Source organism: Quercus robur, chromosome 6 (assembly GCF_932294415.1).
Source record: "Quercus robur chromosome 6, dhQueRobu3.1, whole genome shotgun sequence".
Taxonomy (NCBI): domain Eukaryota; kingdom Viridiplantae; phylum Streptophyta; class Magnoliopsida; order Fagales; family Fagaceae; genus Quercus; species Quercus robur.
In genome coordinates, this window is record NC_065539.1 from 10,937,985 (window position 1) to 10,952,146 (window position 14,162).

Genomic DNA, 14,162 nt, shown 5'->3' on the forward strand with positions numbered 1-14,162 from the left:
AACCCGCGAATCCAGTTCAAGTAGCCGCACAAGAAGCAGCGGAGTCTAGTGACTCTTCCAGAACCCATTCTGCCCCAGAAGACATGGTGACCAGAAGGACTTTGACTGTCAGCTGTTTCATCCTTGGGGCAAGCCAAGCCGTTCAGCAGCAGACTCCTCCCCAAGGGCGCGTCCCGACTCCTCCCATTCATCCCCCGCCTCCCTTTGCTCTCGGTCGGCAACGAAAGAGGCAAAAGCTTACCAATCAATCCTCCATCGGCCCGTGAAAGGGTCAAATCCAAACTCCACTTCAACCTTCTCGGGGTATTTCCATCCGGGAGCAGCTAGCCTAAGTTGGAACAAATGTGGCCTCATCCTCCAAACCGGCGCATTTGTGGCACCCAACGTACGAGCTGGACGGCACGCCCATTCCGGCTAGCGCAAGCGTTCGGGGCTGGGAGAAGGGTGAAGCCATGTGGCCCAAAGCTTAGCCCACGGTCTCCTCCTGCCCGTGGACGTGAGCGCATTTGCAGATGCGACTGATGAGTCCATGGGGAGAAGGCTCCAATGGCACACCATCGCGGTTAGTCCTCTTCTTTCGCACTCTTGTTATTATCATTTTCCTTTCATGCACGTCCTTATATTTTTTGTATTCGCTGTAACTTTAAGTCGTGAATAACATTGTCTTTAACAGGTCGCCCAGCTAGCCCATATACTGAATGAGAGGGTGAAGGATCTTACCGAGGAAGTTGGTCAGGAGAAAGCAGGTAAGGAAGTGGCTGTGAAAGCGGCTAAGAAGAAAACGAACATTGTCGAATCTGCCGAGAAGAAGACTGCTGCTGCGGAGAAATCTCGAGCTTTGGCAGAGAAGAAATCGGCGGAGCTGGTGGCGTGGCAAAATGAAACAGAAATGAAGCTGGCCGAGACAACAAGCCTGAACTCCACTCTATCTGAAGAGGTTGCTGATCTACGGGCGACCCTTGAGGCATGCGAGAGTAAGTGGTACGATGAGGGGTTTGCCGACGCCGAGAAGAGCGTGGAGCCGGTGATTATGCAAGCTCGGCAGCTATCTTTCCGAGAGGGTTGGATGGCTGCTTTACAGGCCTTAGGGGTGCCTGAGGACTCCCCTCTTAGGGACCCTGATCAGATCCCTGTTCCAGTCTCTGTCCCTACCGCTCATAACCCAGCCAATCCAAATGAAAAGGAGGAGATGGATAGCTTGAGGGAGCTGGTGGAGCAGATTGATGCCCACGTGGAGATGATCGGGGCATAAGTAACCAGCAACCCTCCCACTGAAGGCCCCCAAGGTGAAGATGCCCATACCCAACTCCTCGTGCCCGAGCATCACCCAGCCGAAATGACCTCCGAGACGCAGCCAGTGGAATTTTCTTCTTAATTGCCGAACCTGCTTTACATTTCCTTTATTTGCTTTTATTCTGATAGTTTTTTATTTAATTTCGAGTTGGTTTACCCAAGTCACCGAGCTGTGGCGACTAGACAGTTATTTCCTGGATTTAAACAGTTTGCTTGTTTTTTGAATTTCAATATCGCCGGGTTTTGGTGATGAAAAAATTGATTTATCATGCTTGATTTCAAATTTGTGTTATTTGCCGATCAATTGTGATGATGCATGTATATTTTCCCTTTCTTGTGTTTGTTTCAAAGTTTCCGCAAATGTATGCACGGCTTTCCCTTGCTGGTTGATAGGGGTTGAACTGGGAAGTTGGATTGTGCTTTCCGGAATTCCAAGTGAGTTTTCTGCCTACTCGGTGATGGGGATTGAACCGAGAAGTCGGGTTGTATCCTTAGAAAAGTTTTAGTGAGGTTTCCACCCGCTCGGTGATAGCAATCTAACTGAGAAGCAGGCTTCTGTCCTTAGAAATATTTTAGTAAGGTTTCCACCTGCTCGGTGATAGGAATCAAACCGAGAAGCAGGCTTCTGTCCTTAGAAATATTTTAGTAAGGTTTCCACTTGCTTGGTGATAGGAATTGAATCGGGAAGCAGATTTCTGTCCTTAGAAATATTTTAGTAAGGTTTCCACCTGCTCGGTGATAGGAATCGAATCGGGAAGCAGGCTTCTGTCCTTAGAAATATTTTAGTAAGGTTTCCACCTGCTCGGTGATAGGAATCGAATCGGGAAGCAAGCTTCTGTCCTTAGAAATATTTTAGTAAGGTTTCCACCTGCTCGATGATAGCAATCGAATCGGGAAGCAGACTTCTGTCCTTAGAAATATTTTAGTAAGGTTTCCACCTGCTCGGTGATAGCAATCGAACCAAGAAGCAGGCTTCTGTCCTTAGGAATATTTTAGCAAGGTTTCCACCTGTTCGGTGATAGGAATCGAACCGGGAAGTAGACTTTTGTCCTTAGAAATATTTTAGTAAGATTTCCACCTGCTCAGTGATAGGAATCGAACCGGGAAGCAGGCTTCTGTCCCTAGAAATATTTTAGTAAGGTTTCCACCTGCTCGGTGATAGAAATCAAACCGAGAAGAAGGCTTCTGTCCTTAGAAATATTTTGGAGCTGCTTGAATCTCTTTAGCTTCCCACTTGTCCATCAACCAGACACAGTGAACAAAAAGAATTTGCCCGGCAAGAACGAATTAGTTGCATTTTTATCATGAGTCAATACAATACATACTTTTTCAAGCAGGGCCGGTCAATTATAAAACTTCTTAAGATTATAAGCATTCCAAGGTCGCGGCAATGGTACTTCGTTCATGTCTTCAAGATAATACGCCCCTACGCCTGTAATAGCTGTAACTCTGTACGATCCTTCCTAAGTTTGGGTAAGCTTCCCGGCATTCGTATCTCGCATGCTTCCTACTGCCTTTCTTAGTACCAGGTCTCCGGCGTTGAATTCTCTCACCCTTACGCCTTGATCGTAACGTCGGACAAGCTTTTGTTGATACTCTACTAGCCTTATGGTTGCTACTTCTCGGTATTCTTCAAGCAAATCTAGGCACCCCGTCAGCTGACCTTCGTTCTGTTTCGTATTGAATTCAGAGACCCGTGCGCTACATAGGTTGACCTTAGTTGGTATCACGGCTTCAGCTCCGTAAGTGAGAGAGAATGGGGTTTCGCCCGTGGATCTTCGAGGAGTTCTCCGGTATGCCCACAAAACATTTGGTAGTTCTTCAGCCCAGTTTCCCTTTGCTTCTTCCAGCCTTCGCTTCAAGCCGTTCATGATCACCATGTTCACGGCCTTAGCCTGGCCATTGCCCTGAGGGTACACCGGAGTAGAGTACTTGTTCCTGATGTCGAGATTGCTGCAAAATTCGGGAAAACTTCGACTATCAAACTGCGACTATCAAACTGCAGCCCGTTGTCCGATATAAGGGAGTCCGGGACTCTGAACCTGGTGATTATGTTCTTCCATACGAATTTCTTCACATCTACATCTCGGATATTGGCCAAAGCTTCTGCCTCCGCCCATTTGGTGAAGTAATCAACGGCCACCAACACAAATCTTCGATTGCCAATCGCTCGGGGAAAAGGCCCGAGTATGTCCAGCCCCCATTGAACAAAGGGCCAAGGACTGTTAATCGGGTTCAAATGCTCGGTAGGCCGGTGTATCTGAGGGGCGTGCTTCTAACACTGTTCACACTTCCGAACGTATTCCGCGGTGTCCTTTTGCATCCGAGACCACCAGAATCCCTGAGTCATTACCTGGTGTGCCAGTGATCGTCCCCCTACATGGTTGCTGCATATCCCTTCGTGCAACTCGGCCAGGAGCTGGCCTACTTTCTCCGGGTGTAAGCATGACAAATATGGCATTCCGAATGACCTACGATAGAGTTTTCGGTCTCCGGACAACCAGTACCGGGCAGCCACCTTACGGACTTTGTTAGCCTCTTTCTCATCGTCCGGGATCCGGTCATCGACCAAGAAATCTACAATGGGGTCCATCCAGCTCAGACCAAGTGTTGCAACTGTTGTGACTTCGACTTTCGCAGCCCCCTCATTTCCTACCACCTTAATGCTGGGCTTGGGGATGAGTTCCACTCTGATAAGTCGGGGAATATCCTTGGCAATTGACGATGCCAGAGTGGCGAGAGAGTCAGCATGTCTGTTTTGTGCTCAAGCCACTTGAATCACCTTCACTGTACAAAAGCCGTCCATGACCTGCTTTACCAAGTCTAAGTATGCTTTCATCCGAGGATCTCGAGCCTCAAAATTCCTCTGTACCTGGTTGACAATGAGTCTTGAATCCGAATAGATCTCCACGTCTCGGGCCTCTAACCGTGAAACAGCCCTCAGTCCGGCAAGCAAAGCTCTGCCTCATTGTTAGAGGCATTAAACCCTAGCTTGAACGAATGCTCCAAGAGAATTCCTTCTGGGGTGATTATGACTACCCCGGCTCCGGCCCCTTTGGCGTTGGAAGCCCCATCCACATGTACCTTCCACGGGCGATGCTCCACCTAACAGACCATTTCCCCCTTAGGAGAGAACTCTGCTACAAAATCTGCTAATACCTGTCCCTTTACTGCACTTCTCGGCTTATACCTCACATCAAATGCCCCAAGCCGTGTTCCCCATTTAGTTATTCGTCCCATAAGATCAGATCTTTTCAATAATGACTGTAAGGGATGTTCGGTCAGCACATATACGGTATGAGCCTGGAAGTACTGAGACAATTTCCTGGTAGCATGCACTAGGGCCAACACCAACTTCTCCAAAGGCAAGTACCTGGTCTCGGCGTCAACTAGAGTCTTGCTGATATAATACACGGGCTGTTGTACTCTTTGGTCCCTTAAAAGCACAACACTTACAGCATGTTCGGATACCGATAGGTATATGAATAATTCCTCTCCGGGGTCTGGTGCACTCAACATCGGTGCTCGCACTAAGTACTCCTTAAGGTCCTGGAAAGCCTTTTCACATTCATCATCCCACCGAAACCCCTTCCACTTCTTTAAAAGCTGATAAAAAGGACGGCAGCAATCCGAAAATTTTGAGATGAACCGGTTGAGAGCGGCCAGCATCCGGTCAATACCTGTACTTCTTTCGAGTTGCTCGGCGACCGGAGTCGCTTCACGACTTCAATCTGGTCGAGATTAACCTCTATCCCCCTGTTGGTGATCAAGTACCCCAAAAATTTGTTGGCCCTTACTCCAAAGGCGCATTTTTCTGCGTTAAGATGCAATCTGTGCTTTCGCAATACCTCGAACACTCCCCGGAGATCCTCTACATGCCGGACCTCTTGCTTGCTTTTTACCACCATATCGTCAATATACACTTCGATTGTATGCCCAATTTTATCCTGAAACATCCTCGTCATCATCTGTTGGTATGTTGCTCCGGCATTCTTTAGCCCGAACGGCATCACGGTGTAATGATAATTGGCATTGGGGGATATGAACGTTGTTTTCTCCTGGTCTTCATCGACCAGGGCAATCTGATGGTACCCTTGGAAGGCTTCTAGGAAGCTCATCCTCGGGTGCCCGTAAATGGCATCCACTAATTGGTCAATCTTTGGCATGGGGAACGGGTCCTTTGGGCATGCCCGGTTCAGACCTGTGAAATCCACACAAACCCTCCATTTTCCGTTCTTCTTCCGGACAACAACGGTATTTGCCAGCCATTCTGGGAAAAAGGTTTCCCTTATGGCTCCTGCCTCCTTCAGCTTCTCCACCTCCTATCTTACTGCCTTAACGTGGTCTTTGGCCGACCTTCTCGGCTTCTGCTTCTTTGGGGGATATGAGGGGTCTACATTGAGTTTGTGGACGATAACTTCATAAGGATCCCAAGCGAAAACATCTAAGTTTTGAACCAGAAATAGTAATACTTGGACTCTTTCCTCGTGACTCATGCTTGCTCCGACCTGAAAATATTTATTGGTGTTCGGCAATATTTTCACCTTTACTAACTCCTCAGCACATCCAGCCCCCATCCCTTCTCGGGGATCCTTTAATTGCTATAACGGGTTTTTCCGGGACACATCTTCCTGTTCAACGCGCCCCTGTTCGAGTCGCCCAGCCTCCATGTCTCCATCCAGTTGCCCGGTGATTTCTCCCTGACTGATCTGATTCCCCTGCTTCCAGTTCACTATGGTAGTAAGGCACTGTCTGGCTGCTTGCTGGTCTCCTTTTATTACAATAACACCCTGCTCGATTGAGAATTTAATCTTTACATGCAATGTTGATGGGACGGCCCTCATTGAGTGGATCCATGGTCTTCTCAGGATGGTAGTATACGAGAAAAATGAACTTACTATTGTGAACGTTACAGATACCTCCTTCCCTCCCATAATCACGGGGAGAAAGATTTGCCCTTCAGGAATCACTACTTTGCCATCAAATCCAACCAAAGGTGAAGTGTGCTTTATGAGGTCCTCCTTCTTTAGACCGAGTCCCTTGAATAGATCGGGGTACATCACGTCGACCTCGCTTCCCTGGTCTATCATCACCCTTTTTACTAAGAAGCCGTTTATCTGGGCTGTGACCACTAACGCTTCATCATGTGGCTGAATCGTCCCCTCTAAATCGCCATCGTCAAACGAGATTGGCTCCCGTGTAAACTTCATCTTCTTACCCGATGACCGTAGACCCGGGTTACCTTCTACCGGCATTACTGTCAACATTCATTTCCTTCTTCCTACAATGAGCTTCTCCGGCACAACATGGATTACTTCAATTATCCCCACAGGGGGTGGGAGAGGGTTCCCCCTTTGCCGGGTATCTTGCCCTACGACTCTATCCCCCGAGTCTAGCATGAAATCCTTTAAGTGCCCGACCTTGATTAGTTGCTCGAGGTGGTCCTTTAATACCCGGCACTGTTCGGTGGTGTGACCCTTGTCTCGGTGATAAGTGCAGTACAGACTTTGATTCCTTCTGGATGGGTCCCCGCCCATCTTATTCGGCCATCGAAAATAAGGCTCGTGTTTGATCTGGTTAAGAATCCTGTGTACCGGTTCCTTAAACATCATGTTCACTTCTCCCATTTGTGTGGTCGGTTCTTGAATTGCCGGACCCTCACAAGGCCTGAACGGGAAACTCGCCTGCTGGGGACGATGTCATCGACGCTTTGCCTTTACTCTGTAACCGGTCATCTTCTAATCGTTTGTATTCCTCGATGCGTCTCATAAGCTACCGCATGCCTTCGGGTGGCTTTTTGGCTAACGACTCTCATAGCCCTGAATCCTTGGGCAACCCCATCCTAAATGTGCTTGCCGCCACCCTTTCGTTATCCCCGCTGATCTCGTTGTATAGCTCCCAATACCGGCTAGCGTAACTACGGAGGGTCTCTCCCGCCCTCATTTTCATTGACAAGAGCGCGTCTACTGGCTGAGGTACTCGGCTGCACGTCACAAATCGGACTCCGAACTCTTAAATCAGCTCGGAGAAACTATGTTTGGATCCTTTCCGTAACCCATTAAACCACCTCAATGCAGTCGGTCCCAAACTCGAGGGAAATACCTTGCACATGAGTGCATCATTATGAGTATGCAAAGACATCATCTGAATATAATGGCTGACGTGTTCTACCAGATCAGTCTTCCCATCATAGCAATTGAACGGTGGGCAGGCAAACATGTCCGGCATTTCGACTCGCTCAATTTCGTTCGAAAACGGGGACCGAGCTGCCTTTCGTAGAGCGCGGCTCATAGCGTTAATGGCAGCATTCTAGGGTCGCCTCTCTTCCGGGGAGAGCAAGTCCCTTACTTGATTTTCCCGAGAGTGTGAACAGTCTCGGCGTTGCCCCGATTCCTAGGAGGGAGACCGATTCCTATTTCATCGATACCCTCTCGAGTGCGAACAGTCTCGGTACCGATGGGATTCCAAGGAATGTGAATGACTTCACCGCAGTCGAGGTCCAGACTGATTGGATCCCTCTTCATATCTATTTCCCCCAATCCCGTCCTCCTGTTGCCGGTCATTTCTGTCTCTTCCTCGGCGCCTACCTCTCACCTCCAGCTCCAAACCCTTGACTAGTCTGCGGAGCCGTTCGAGTTCTTCATCCCGTTCCTCCCTCTGCCTACGTCCCGTGGCACCAGAAACCGTCTGTTGAGTTTTGATCGACCCCTCTCTCGTGCCGGACATCACTTCTAGTTGGTCATGCCTCCTATCTTCTCGTTCCTTCTGCCTGCGCTCTCGCCAACTTGACCCCCGAGAGGACCCTTCGAATCTGGTTCCCGCATGGTCCCCCAAACGCCTTTCAGACATTGTCTCCGAGTTTAAGTCCCTCTAGAACTACAGCGTCGTAAGAGAGCCCCACGGTGGGCGCCAATTGTAAGCTCCAAGGACGGACTTGATGGGCCAAACCACTATTTAGGCTCACAATCTATTTATTTGGTGGGTCTGGGTATCCTACCTTGGGTTGTCCTAGACTAAGGGTCCCAATGCAATCACTTTTCTCCCTATTTCTCAATATTAACTCCTTTCTCTCTCTCTTACTCTTTTCTTTCCCTCAGAATTGCATCCCCCAACTATCCATTCATTTCTCCTATTTATAGCCTTCGTTAATGGGGTGATCATCATTATTTTCTCTCTTAGTGCAAAGAAGGGTCCAATGTCAATGGGCTTAAGTGGATTTTTAGGTACGAGTGGCTTTGGAAATGGTTCCTACTTCCGTTAATGTGTTCGGCAGCGGAGTTTCCTAAGGTTCTGCCGGGCACTTTAACGACAATGTGCCCGGGCAATGCGCCCGGGCAATGCGACCGAGCATATGCATAATGCCCAGAAATGGTTTCCCGAGCACACTGTGAGCAGGGTGTACGCAATCCGCCTTCTAAGCATCCAGACAACACTCAGTTCACATTAGTAGCAATTCGTGGGTTTGGGCCGGGGCTCTTGTTGATGCGAAGGTTGGATCTTCGGCCCATATCATTGATTCATGGTCCAAGGCCCAATATGAACTTGGGCGTTAGGTGCCGTACAATAGTGTAAAGAATAGGGACCAAATATGTAATTTACCCTAATATTTATGATGTGCCTATAAAATATAAACATATGTTAATTGTGTCAATTTTTTTGGTTATATTTATTAAATGGATTGAAATGAATTGTGTTATTGTCAAGTTGTCAACCAAATAATCAATTATGTGTGTTTGCTACCCACCCATGTAAGGCATGGTTGGCACATTAAACTCATGGACTAGGGGCATGATTCTACGTTGGAAATTCACACATAAATCCAACCACTTTAATGCTTCAATTGGTAACAAGCCCACTGGACTCGCTTCATTGCTTGAATCATTCACAATGAGTTTGTGTGATGTTTATTTTTGTTATGATTAATGAAAGTTAAGTTACTGGTTCTTAAAAAATAAAAATAAAAGTTTTTCAACCCAATATAACCAATTTATTAAATGGGTTAAATTGAGTGTTATGTGGGTAATATAGCGCTAGATTGCTTTATATAAATATCATGTTAGGGGTGTTGACCCATATAATCTATTATCCATACCTTGACATGAATATAAGTACAACATGCCAACATGAATTACCACCCCTATTTTTATGTCCACTTGTAGGGACAATATTTTTATTTTCTTGATAATCCAATAGTTTGGGGGGGGGGTGGGGTGGGGGGAGAATATACAAAAGAATTAAAATCAGGCTAAGTTACAAACAACTTGTAAAGGCTTGTTAGTGTTAATCTAGATGAACTAGTCTCATGAAGAAGATTGATGCTTTCCTTGTTAGTTTTGTCGCTAGCTTAATACTCTTGTCAACTACTATGGATGGGGGAGGAGACTATACAAAAATGAGGGAATAATCAGATGTTCAAAAAGTTGTAAATGTTGTGAAATTTTAAAGTATTTGCAAAAATCGTACTAAAATATAGTTTGACAAGAATGAGGTTGAACCCACAGGGACTTGAATAAACGTAGGAAAATTAATCAAATCTTAACCAAACTAATCCTAATCTAGTTTAATAAAAATTGGTTGTTTGGAATTAAATATACTAAGAAAATAATTAAACTAAGCAAAGATATAATATAAAGCTGTAAAGAGATATAAACAATCTAGAGAAAGGAATTAAGATTTTGAAATCCGCTTTATTAATTCATATCAGCATACATTTACGATTATTAATTTTTCCCAACCACTACATGATAATCTAGAAATCAATCTTGCTATCATGGAAAATATTCTCATTAAAATCCTTATTTTAAAAATCAAAAGCATGTTTTTCTTTGCTTCTTAAGTATAAAATCAAATTATCAATTGTATTCGTTGACAAACAAATCACAAGAGATATCCAGTTTTATAACCAAGAAATAATAAACCAAGCATTCAATTAATTAAGATAAATCCTAAATCATGAGAAAAATATGATTGAACTCATATCTAGAATCTCATCTTAGTTAATTGATATGAAACAAGAACAATTTAAATCATTAAAGAACAATTATTGTGGGAAAAATCAATTCACATAAACAATACTGATAATCCTTAACAAGGTTTCATCATCAACCTCAAAAATAAATTTAGTTACTCATAATAATTGAAATAAAACACAAGAATAAAATACTAAACATTAAACTAGATAAATAAAATAAAGAAAGAAATGGTCGCAATGCTGTCAGGGAGAAAAGTTACAAAGAAGCCACATGCGGCACTGCCTCTTGCTCCAATTTTTTGTTTTGCATCCTAGCCCTAGCACTAGCCTCTTCTAAATTTTTTCCTAAAGAGCCTTTAAATAGGTTAAGGAATTCTATTACACGTTGAATTTTCATTTGGAGAAAATCCCAGATTTTTAGACTTCACTTAACCAATGATTTTGGCTCATTTAACTTCAGAATTCAGACTTTTGGTAAACTACAAAGTTGTAGCCCTTTGAGTTAACTCTCCATCCCAACTTGAATCATCACGATTGGACATCTAAGCCGAAAGTTATGTCAAAAATATTAACAGATGTGTAGGCTGAAATTCTAATCCGAATTGGACTTGGGTTCAGTGCAAATTTCCTTTGATTCCATACTTCAATTGGACTTAAATTTAATTGGATTGACCTTCTTTAACTTTATCATGGCCTTTGTAAAAGTAAAGTCCACTACCTTTCTTCTTTGCACAAATCAACTTATTTAATTCCATTTTCCTACAAAAAGACAAATTCATGCAATAAAATTCAATTAAGTACAAAATTAATTATTTAGCATTATTCCAAAACCAAATATAAAATGCATGAATTAACTAAAAATAAGTATGATAATGCTTTTTAACAATGATATAAATATGCAAAATTAAGTTATTATATATATCAATGCACATAAGTAAACATTCTTGTTAAAAAAAAAAAAAAGGTGTAATGGGCAAAGCTTGCATTGTAGGATATTCTAAGCTTGTTTTATACACTTTAATTATAGCAATTTTTAGAAAATTAATTGCATTTATTCTTACTTTAACGCATATGATTTGATTCAAGTTGAGGAGCCAAGAGAGGTAAAGAAAGACTTATAATCATACTGTTAAAATTAGTAATTCATTTTGATTAATGTGATAAGATTCCATGTTGAGTCCAAAATTTTGAAACAAAGGTTTGTTTTTATTATTGTAATATTTATCTTTATAAACTTTTAAACGAAGTGTACACTTTACAGGTTTTTTTTTTCCTCCCAAAAAAAAAAAAAAATTGTACAGGTCAAAAACCCAAAATATTTCTAGGCCTAGGTGCCAATTCTTTAAAATAAGAGCCCAGGCCGTACTCACCAAATCCCAAAAAACGGGCCTTAAAAAAAGTCCAGCCCAGCACTCTCAAGTCTCAACCTCTTTGTTGTTCATTACTCTGCACCTTCTCTTTGCCTATTTCAAAGTTTCTTTCTTGCTCTTCATTCCTCTGATCTCTCTCTCTCTTGCTCTCTTCACGAATCACGATCAAAGCCAATCTTCTTTAAATGAGCTCCCATTGTACGTAGCTCTCTCAACAGGTAAGAACCACAATTTCCTTAAACTCGTTAATTCCAAACAAAGATCGCATCCCTCACTCTTTTCCTCGATGCATCCATTTCTTAATTAATTCCATGGATTGTTGTTATTATATATATACATAGATTTATGTGTGTATGTATGTGTAGGGTTTTTACTGATTGGGAAGTTAACGTTGCAGTGTTAGTTAAAAGTGAAACCGAATTGGAGGATTCAAAAATGGAGTGGACAACAGTGCAGCATCTGGATCTACGCCACGTAGGACGGGGCCTTAAGCCCTTGCAGCCTCACGCGGCGGCGTTTCATCCACATCAGGCACTCGTCGCCGTCGCCATCGGAAACTTCCTCATTGGTCAGATTCGAACTCACTTTCACATCTTCTTCTCTTTCTTTCTTTTAAAAACTAAAAAACTTAAGTTGAATTAGCTGTACAAACTACAAAGTGCGTTTCCTATGGAATTTGATCAGACTCTATATTGCTTGGGTTGTTTGATCTTTGTTTTCTGTATTGTCAAAATTTATATTATTTGGAGAATGCTGCTTGTTACTTTTAGAACTTAGGCTGCGTTTGTTTTAGTGTAAAATATTTTCAGGTGAAAATATTTTTGGGAAAAGAAAATATTTTCAAGTGTTTGGCTTCATTATGAAAATTATGTTAGAAAATATTTTCAAGTGTTTGGTTGCATTCTGAAAATACTATTTTTCTATTGGATTCTCACATTTTCTCAGCCATTTTCTCAGCTTCCAAACAAATTTCATAATAGAAAATTTCAATATATAAACTTAAAAGAAACAAAAATCAAAACAAAACAAAACAAAAATCAAAACAAAGCATTCGTTAAACTCAAAAATTCGGTCAAATGGAGAGAGGGAGGAAGAGAGAGTGATAGACAATTGAGGGAAAGGGAGAGGTAGATCGAGAAAGAGAGAGATCGGGCATGGGTGGGTCATGGGTGCGATCTCGCTGGTGCTGGGGTGCAATCTTGGTGGTGCTTCAAGCGGCGCGATCTCGGTGGTGCGATCTCGGCGGTGCGATCTCGCCGGTGCTGGGGTATGACGAGACCGGAGCGATCTAGGGTTGGGGACGATGGTGTGATCTGGGGTTGTGTGTGCTTCTAGCTCACTCGCTCTACTCTCTCTTCTTGCTCCTTCTCTTTCTCTCTCTCTCTCTTCTATTTTCCAAGTTTGGAAATCATTTGAAGGTAAAATAAAAACTAAAATGGTTTTACGGGTGAGAAGGCTTATTTTACAATCAACGGGTAAAATAATTTCCGTTTGACCCAATTTTCTATAGGTACCAAATGCGTAGGCTGGTGTAAAATAATTTCCTGAAATCCTTTTTAGGCGAAACAAACGCAGCCTTAGTGTTTTGATTACTTTATAGTTTCTACTACTTTGTCAAGAGTTACTAGAACTTGTGATGGGTTGAAAATGTCACATCTTTTTTACATAATGCTACATACTTTGAGAAAGGGATAGGATTAGTTTGCTTCACACATCCGATATGAGGTAGGGGATGGTTCCCAAGTGTTGTTTTGGAAGAATTATTGGGATGGTGATGGTTCCTTTCAGCTGTTTAGATTTGCTAAGACAAAGATGCTCGAGTCTATGGGATGAGTACATGGCAAGGCACACTGGAGACCTATTTTTATTCGAAATGTTCAAGATTGGGTGTTGGAGCATATGGCTCAGTTTTTGGATGATCTGTATGCTGCATCGGTTGGTTCGTCTAGTGGTGATAAGCTGGTTTGGCTCCCTTCCCCCTAAAAAGGGTTTCAAATCACAAGAGTTATTACACAGTGATCAATACTAGAGCAGGTCATATTTTTATTTTTCCTTGGAAGTGTGTCTAGAGAGGTATTTCCAAACCTAGAATATCCTTCTTTGTCTATGAGGCAACACTGGGGAAAAAATCTAATGGAAAATAACCTCCTTAAAAGGGGTATTGTAATGGCAGATTGGTGTTGCATGTGTAAATCATCAGTTGTTGCACTGTTCAATTTCCTATGATTTGTGGGGTTTTTTTGTTTTTGTGCCATTGGGATTTTTTGGGTCATGCCGTATTCTGTCAAGTCTATGATGGAGTCTTGGAGCGGAATGATGAGGCGTCGTAGTAATGGAACTGTATGGGGGGCAGGGGCAGCCTGTATTCTATGGTGCATTTGGAGAGAGACATCAACAGATATTTGAGGGGAAGGAGATGTCTCTACTGAATCTCAAGTTTCTTTTCCTGGAAGCTCGCACTTTTTTACTATCCCAACCTTTTCTTTGATGGAGTTTTTAGATTCTTTGCACTTGTATCGCTAATCTTA

General features: G+C 43.3%; 1 protein-coding gene across 2 annotated transcripts in view; it reads left to right on the forward strand.

The window, feature by feature from the left end:
• Window positions 1-11,685: 11,685 nt before the first annotated feature.
• The window catches only part of LOC126732731 (uncharacterized), a 43,915-nt gene continuing 41,438 nt past the window's right edge, over window positions 11,686-14,162 (forward strand). The window contains exons 1-2 of one of the 2 annotated variants that reach the window (XM_050435725.1): window positions 11,686-11,852; window positions 12,032-12,202. In XM_050435725.1, coding sequence (XP_050291682.1) covers window positions 12,070-12,202 — 133 coding nt within the window. In that variant the 5' untranslated portion in view covers window positions 11,686-11,852; window positions 12,032-12,069. Of the gene's footprint in view, window positions 11,853-11,999; window positions 12,203-14,162 lie in introns of both variants that reach the window. The other variant, XM_050435726.1, reaches the window with a different exon arrangement.